At 33.3% G+C, this 8,212-nt stretch overlaps 1 protein-coding gene across 3 annotated transcripts; it reads left to right on the forward strand.

Annotated features, from left to right (window-relative positions):
- Nucleotides 1-575: 575 nt before the first annotated feature.
- Nucleotides 576-6,048, forward strand: LOC111312339 (histone acetyltransferase of the MYST family 1). Of its 3 annotated transcripts, XM_022912514.2 has the most exons (9): nt 577-915; nt 1,066-1,154; nt 1,257-1,319; nt 1,444-1,653; nt 2,874-2,942; nt 3,348-3,509; nt 3,941-4,034; nt 4,644-4,786; nt 5,507-6,048. In XM_022912514.2, exons 1-9 carry the CDS (start codon nt 612-614, stop codon nt 5,708-5,710), a joined length of 1,338 nt encoding a protein of 445 aa, XP_022768249.1. In that variant the 5' UTR covers nt 577-611; the 3' UTR covers nt 5,711-6,048. The 3 variants fall into 3 exon arrangements, with proteins under 3 accessions (XP_022768251.1, XP_089621306.1, XP_022768249.1); XM_022912516.2 differs by lacking the exon at nt 3,348-3,509 and having other exon boundaries at nt 576-915; XM_089765180.1 differs by lacking the exon at nt 2,874-2,942 and having other exon boundaries at nt 576-915.
- Nucleotides 6,049-8,212: the final 2,164 nt, after the last annotated feature.

Raw genomic sequence — 8,212 nt, forward strand, 5'->3', positions numbered from 1 at the left:
ATGATTTTAAAAACAATTTAATTTTTTGGTTAATTTGATTTAGAAATTGAATTAATTAAAATTTTGATAAAAATATAATATAATTTAAATAAAAAAATAAAAAAATATAAAATTATTATTTAATTTATTAAGTTATTAAAATTTTTAACATAATATTTTGATATTGAAATATTTTGTTAGATAATTTTATTAAATTTATTTAAAATATAAGAAATTAAAAGTTTAAAATATAATTTAATTTAAATCTATATATTATTTTATTAATTGAATTGATTAAATTTAATTTTTAAAATTTAAAATTTTAATTTAATTACAGAAAATAAAATAAAATAATTTAATTAATTTAATTTTAAATAATTTGATTCAACATTAATTGATCCAATTACAAAAATGAGAGATTTGGTTTTACGTTTTTCTTTCTAAATAGAAATATAACACGATGATGATGCGGTAATAATCATAACGTTTGGTTAAAATTCGAATTTTGTGGGACCCACAGAGTCAGATTACTTAATAAGGAAGCCCATGGGCCAAAGCCCAAAAAAGTCTTCCATCTTTATGTATCGTTGCAGCCACATTCTCGAGCTCAAAGTCTGAAACCTCTCCAACCGATGGGTTCAATAGACACACCGACGATTGCAGAGAATGGTACAACACAGTCTCACGCCGCAGCCGCCGCAGTGGCCGACGGTGACCAGATGCATTTGGCCTCCTCAAACGGTGCTCTGGCTCAGATTACGCCGGAGTCTGAGGCAACGAAAAAGCGGAGGTCGAGTATGCTTCCTCTAGAGGTGGGTACTCAGGTCATGTGCCGCTGGAGAGACGGCAAGTATCATCCTGTCAAAGTCATCGAACGCCGTAAAATGCACTTCGGTGGGGCCAATGATTACGAATACTACGTTCATTACACTGAGTGTAAGATATCCAATCTCCCAAGAGTTAGGGTTCTTACGTGAATTTCATTTCTTAGGGTTTTTGTAATTTCAATGAAATTTTAGAATTGATATGTTAGAAATGTTGGAAATTGATATATTATTTGTTATAATAATAATATTGAAATGATAGTTAATAGGAGGCTTGATGAATGGGTGAAGCTTGAACAACTTGATCTTGATTCAGTCGAAACTGTTGTGGATGAAAAGGTTGAAGACAAGGTAAACATTCGTTTCCTGTGCAGAACGTTAAATTTCAGTTTCCTTTCTGTTTATCTTTGAGGGGTGTATTGATTTGTTGAACTTTGCCTGTGAGGTTTGCAGGTAACAAGCTTGAAAATGACGCGCCACCAGAAACGTAAGATTGATGAGACGCACGTGGAAGTTGTAAGTATACATAAAATTTTCACTTGGTGGTGTGTAAAGTTCGGAGGCTTATTTAAAATTTCTAATGTCGTTGCTTTTGTAAAATTCTATTATCTGTAATAGTATGTTCTTTTCTTTTCTATAGGGTCATGAGGAGCTAGATGCTGCTAGCTTGCGTGAACATGAGGAATTCACAAAGGTGAAAAATATAGCAACCATAGAACTTGGAAGATATGAAATTGAGACATGGTACTTCTCCCCCTTTCCACCAGAATATAATGATTCATTGAAGTTGTACTTTTGTGAGTTTTGCCTCAACTTCATGAAGCGCAAAGAGCAACTTCAAAGGCATATGGTGAGCTTTTCCATAATATGGCAATAATTTTTTGTTCCTACAATACTTGCAGTTGCATTACTTTATAGAATTTTAATTATCCTCTATTTACCAGTTTTTTGAGCTTTGTAAGCACCTAGCATGAAGTATGAACCATGGTATCCTGACTGTTATGAAAGTTTACGATGCAACTTTGGTTTCATTTGTCACAAACAGAAGGCTTGCTAACACTGTAGTGAATATTGTTTTTCTTCTGTATGCTTTGGGTGAAAGTCAGTTAGTGGCCTTTGGTTTGACAAGCAACCCCTGACAAATTGTTTTTCTTCATGTATGCTTTGGGTGGAAGTAACTTTGTAACCTTGGTTTGACAAGTGATCCTTCTCATCTTGTTGTTACTTTGCTTAATTTGTGTATAGGGCAGATGCATCCTTCTATTCATCCTCTAGACGTATACAAATTATGTAGATGTAGAACCTTATGTTGAGGTTTAGCTTTTGCTCTTGCTTTTTTCACTCTCAACCTAATTAAGATAAAAACAATAGTTACACATAGATGTGCTGGCTATTTTCTTTTTCTTTTATTTTTGAAAAACACTATTGTTATCTCTCTTTAATGATTGAGTGGATCTGTTGATTGAGCATAGCTTTTCAAATTAGTGGGTAATTAGTGATGTCCAATAAACCACAAGTGTGGTAATTAGCATTTAATTTGCTTTATTAAGCTGCAAGTATCTGGTTCTCATGTATGATTGATCATCAATAATTTTCATTTTGTTAAAGCTTGAAAATGGCAAAAACTTACAGTAATGGTGCTGGGACTGCTTCTTCATTTGTTTCTCCAGTTTTTTAGCTGCTGTAATGGTTAACAATGGTCATTGCGTTTTAAGATCAAGATATAGAAACAATAATCTTTTTTTCTTGATATCTTGACGTAATTTCTTAAATCGCAATTCCCTGCCGTGTAATTGCATACATAGAAAGTTTTACTTATGCCTCCATTTATATTATGAGTTATTTACTTTCTTTATTATGTCAAGGATAGGATGGAATGTGGTACAGATGCTGGATATTGCTCCCTTGAAAAAAATCGTTTTTGGATTTTTTTAAATGAAAAAAAATAGTCTTTGTCAGTGTCCAACTGCCTTAAGACATGAATGTGGCTGAAATAGTATTAGCTCTTTGTTTAAATACTAATTTGTAGAGCTGAAATAATTAACTCTTTGTTTTAACACTAATCTGTAGAGAAAGTGTGATCTGAAGCATCCCCCTGGGGACGAAATATATCGAAGTGGTACGCTGTCAATGTTTGAGGTATGTTATGGAATAGCTTTTACCGCTGCTACTTATGGTGCCAAAACTCAAAAAAGAAAAAGAAAAGGGCCTTTCTTGGCACTAATTAAGTAAATCTATATGATTCTGGTCTTCAATCCTACCTCAATGCTAATTAAGTAAACAATTTTCCCAACTGTTTGATTGTATATGAATCAAATAATCATGAGATCATCTTAAAATATACTTTGAAAAATGTAGTGTCTGCTTTGAGATAATTATTTCTTAACTCTGGCTTATGAATGTGGAAATATGTGATTCTGCTTTTTTCTTTTATTCTAGCCCCGATACTGTATTTTCCTTCTACATAATGTCTTGACGTAGAATGCTGCAGATTTTTAATCTTTGTTGACATTCATGTTCCTTTGATCAAATATTTTGAAACAGGTTGATGGCAAAAAGAACAAAGTTTATGGGCAGAATCTTTGTTATTTGGCGAAGTTATTCCTTGACCACAAGACCCTTTATTATGATGTTGACCTGTTTTTGTTTTATGTGTTGTGTGAATGTGATGATCGAGGTTGCCATATGGTTGGATACTTTTCCAAGGTAATTTCTAGTGCATTTTTGTTGCTCTTTGTTGCAATGTGGGGTTATAACGAATCTCTATATGTTTGTGGCTGTTTTAATATTTTGTAACTGCAAGTTACTAGCTATAGTTGCATTAGGGTGCATTCAGAATTTCTTGCCTTTGTAGCCTCAAGATAGAAGCTTTTTTTTTTTTTTTTCTTTTTGAAGAACAAATTAGAAGCTTTCAAGTAGTAGAATTAATTATTTATCCATTTGTATTTTGGGAGTTTCAGTTGCTTCTTCAACCCATAGCATGTCTGGTAAAACTTTCCATAGTTTTTATATTTGAAAATCAGTGCTTAAAATGTTGCCAATTTCTGCATTTGTTATTTCGTTGTTACCTTCCCTTTGTCAAGACTGTTCTTCCCAACACAAGCAAATATCTTAGCATTTTGTGTCTGATCATGCAGGAAAAACATTCAGAGGAATCATATAATTTGGCATGTATCCTAACCCTTCCCCCATACCAAAGGAAAGGCTATGGAAAGTTTTTAATTGCCTTTTGTAAGCTCCCTGCCTGCTATTTTAATTTTTTTTATTTTTTTCTTGCTTATTTTATGAATGGATCAGAATATGTGAGCCATTTGTATTTTTTTTTTTTTGTGTGTGTGTGTGTGTGTGTGTGTGTGAGAGAGAGAGAGAGAGAGAGAGAGCACAAAAAGATGATTATTAATCTTAGCATTAAATGTGAATGTATTGTTCTCCTATTGAGTTATTGTATTTTTTTTTTGTTCACTGTTCTCCTTTTGAGTTAGACTCACAGTATAACACTATTTTGGTTATCTGAAATTGTTCTCAAGTTAGTTAACTAGAATCATGAGCTGCTGCATATTGTTATCCAACATTACTGTGGAGTACATCAAGTAGAATTGGCTTGTTGGTATCAATGACCCTCATAACATCCCCTCTAGATTTCTGACTTTATCAAATTCATATTTACATTCTACTAACCTAATAGATCTTGAATACGAATGCTTTTTATACTTCTAGTAACCTAATGGATATTTAATACAAATGCTTTTTATACTTAGCTTTATCTTACTTTTGCATTTCATCCTATTGGTTATTTACTGATTGAATTTTATTGCTTATTTTGTCTTTGTTATGGACCAGCATATGAACTTTCAAAGAAGGAAGGTAAAGTTGGCACACCTGAAAGACCACTTTCCGACCTAGGGCTGTTGAGCTACAGAGGGTATTGGACGAGGGTTCTTTTAGACATCTTGAAGAAGCATAAAGGAAATATTTCCATCAAGGTATTACTACCTGAAGCTGTATTAAAAATCTATTGGGTGCTTTATGCAGTTCTCTCTGCTTTGTCCTTATAATAATTTATGTGCTTGCTTTGGAGGGTGATTGAGTTGAGTCAAGCCCATATGGTCAAACGCTTGGATTCAACTCAATAGGACTTAACTATCATCAAATTAAATTCAATTTTGAATGAAAAGACTAGATTAATTGCGTATTAAATAATATTAAAAGAAACTTTGAAAAGGCTCATGAGCTATGGAGCTGAAAATTAACATATTCAAACATGGTCTGCTTGATTACTCCCTCAAACCGCTTGACTTTGTTCTGCAATCAACAAATTGAATCCTAGTATGTTTTGGGTCAAGCTTGAGGGCTTGCTTGCTTTCACTTTAGAATGGTTAGCAGAGCATGGAAGGGGCACTAACCTAGAAAATAAAAATGAACATCCTAAAATAGTAAAATAACACTTGTGGTTTAGATTATTTTCCATCTGGAAATTAGAAAAAAAAAAATGAAAAAGTGAATGCCTGACTTGATAATAGGTTTGATGTTGCCTTGTGATAAATTAATTATTCTTATTTGTTGATGAGATTTTGCTGAATAGCTGTATCTATTATGCAATTTCTCCTAGAATTATGGTTAACGCTTATTGTACAAAATTCATTGCATAGTGGTGTCGCTGAATTGTTTTGACAAAATTTCTACATAAATCTATATCTCTCCAGGAGCTCAGTGACATGACGGCCATAAAGGCCGAGGATATCTTGACCACTTTGCAGAGTCTAGAACTGATTCAGTATAGGAAAGGGCAGCATGTTATCTGTGCAGATCCCAAGGTTTTAGATCGTCATCTAAAAGCTGCTGGCCGAGGTGGTCTTGAGGTTGATGTTAGCAAATTAATCTGGACACCATATAAAGAACAGAGTTAATGCTAAATGTTATTCGCATAAGGAAGAGATCCAAGTTAATCTTGAAGAGTTTGTCTAATTAGTTGCTGTTTACTAGGAATTTGTAACTTTTTGTGTTTGTACAAAACGTAGGTTTTAGAAATATGAGGTTAGAAATCAGATTCTTAACGAGAGTCAAGAGCTTGTCGAATCGTGGAACATGTATGTCTGTGACGAGGTAACCTGTATATGCTTTACATCATGAGATACAACTTAAGTACTCGTTTCCTCAGAAGTGCGAGACCAGTTGTGTTTCTACACCTTCATTTTGAGTTGTATCTCACCCTTTTTTTTACTATCGAGTGATGTTATTCTAATCATTTATCACGTTCTCTTGCTTTTTATATCTCACTGAAAAAGTTACTCGTATGGGTGTTTGTAGCTTTCACTTGGATCTTTATCCCCGAGTGTTTCTTACCTTTACTTATTAATAACAAAATATTATTTAGAACTTATAAATCTCTGTTCATGTTATATTTAATTTGTGTTGAGCATGTATAAAATATAAAAATTATCATGTGATAATTAATATAGATATATTATAATTAATGTTGACATGTCAAATATTTTGATTTTTGCTAAATTCATAAAAAATTTTATTAAAATTTTAAATAATATGTGTTCATATTTTTTTATCATATTTTAAAAATTGTCATGTATAATATTATTAATATTATTTTTTGGGAGGCGGAGGTGGACGGGGTTGGCAAATGCCGACTGGATAGGAAGCCACAAAGTCACCCATGAAACTACAAAGTCCTCTCCTAACCTAACAGAGAGAAGGCAAAAGTACAACACTCTGGCGTGCAAGCAACCTTTGGTTAGAATATCACAAATCAATGCCCTATTTGACAATTTGCTATTTGTACATAATCTTTAAATATTCTTGTTGCCTTGTGATTCATAGAGTATCAGACCACCTCAATCCAAATATTGCATATTTTTCTTTGATCTACTACAGTGAGGCTATGATGGGAGGCGTATTGTATAGTGGACATGTGGTTTGGAAGTTAAAAAGCCAGTACTAGTAAGTAGTGTTGTTGGAAACATTTTGGAGAATTATTCACAATCGTGGGACTTTTGTGTACACTTATCTTATTTGGTTTTGCATTTCAATTTCTATATATATATATACACACACACACTATGATGTCTTTTGTCTATTTTTGCTGTCTTGTCCCTTTTATGTCTGTTAATTTGACAATGGACATGAAAGAAAGTAGTTTTGGTGAATTTGAAAATTAAATAAACAAACAAATAAATAAAGTAATCCTATATTATTATGTGGTAACATTACATATGCTGGATATCTTGTTTTTGTCTACAAATATCAATGGGTTTAAGAATTAACCGGCAATAATCTAAGGGGTTGACGTTAGGCATCCTAATCCTAGCAAACTACCTTGCACATGAGTTAATGCTCCTAAATTATTTTATCTATTAAAGTGACTGCTGATGACCGGTGACCGTTATCTTGGCCTTTAGGACATGAAACTGATAGAGAAGCCATTGGTCTAACAGTCAATGTCCTTTATTATTATTAATCTAGTCGTAGGTTAATTACAGGTCTGACTTGTACGTTGCTATCAGTTTAATTGCAATTTTAACACCAGGGACACAGCAATGTTTAGTTTTTCAAGCCACTTTTGTGCCAGATTCCCCACTTTATTGCCTGCGAAAGAGGAGATTTGTTGGATAATACATAAATGCATTAAGCCATTTAGCAGTCTGCAGATGATGAACGGGCCAATACTTCATCCATACTTGTGTTGTGTTGCCACTGGTACTGCACATGAAAGTGCCTTCTCATTCTATAGGATTTTCTTCAAAAGTAAAATGAGATTGTCATAGAATAGGAAAAAAAAAATATGAAAGACAGCTAAAACTTTTCTCCAGAAAAATCACTATAACAATCACTAATTTCGCTTTCATAATTCATTTCAAATCTAACCTATTATCTACTTTTTTATCAAGTGATGGCTCGGGAACTTACCACACAGATATGGAAATTGCCCAGAAACCCCCCCATTCCTTTTCCTTCTCAGTTAACTTTACATTTTCCACATGGTAAAACGTATTGTATTGAGACATGATTTTGTCTGGTGGTTCGATACGTTCATCACCCTTGACCACTCAGTTTCATTTACAAATCCTTTTCACATTCTTCTGTCCTCCCTAACATTGTTATTCAAATGTTAGTACAGGTCAAAGCCTCATGCTTTAGAATTCATTTTATCACCTTCTTCTCCCCACCGCCCCTTGTTCACATTGAGCAACATCACGATGTCAGAAATGATTTATGTGACAAAATTATCTGGAATAGGAACTTGATCTGACACCCCTAATGGATACTCAGTTGATTTTGGCATTGACATAACAACCGGCAAGAAAATATAGTAGTGGGGTCTATCAATAATTTTGAGAGATTAAAGACTAAATCTTTGAACATTGATGAATAATTCATATACATCTTGATTAGCATTA

The sequence above is a fragment of the Durio zibethinus genome, chromosome 1 (genome assembly GCF_047325235.1).
Source record: "Durio zibethinus cultivar Kanyao isolate XHJ-2024 chromosome 1, ASM4732523v1, whole genome shotgun sequence".
Lineage (NCBI taxonomy): Eukaryota > Viridiplantae > Streptophyta > Magnoliopsida > Malvales > Malvaceae > Durio > Durio zibethinus.

Excerpts from the sequence above, each read along its gene's own strand:
- LOC111312339 (XM_022912514.2), top strand. The coding sequence starts at position 612 with ATGGGTTCAATAGACACACCGACGATTGCAGAGAATGGTACAACACAG. Across the intron at positions 3,510-3,940 it reads TGGTTGGATACTTTTCCAAG|GAAAAACATTCAGAGGAATC; the intron begins GTAATTTCTAGT and ends CTGATCATGCAG. Across the intron at positions 4,787-5,506 it reads AAGGAAATATTTCCATCAAG|GAGCTCAGTGACATGACGGC; the intron begins GTATTACTACCT and ends ATATCTCTCCAG.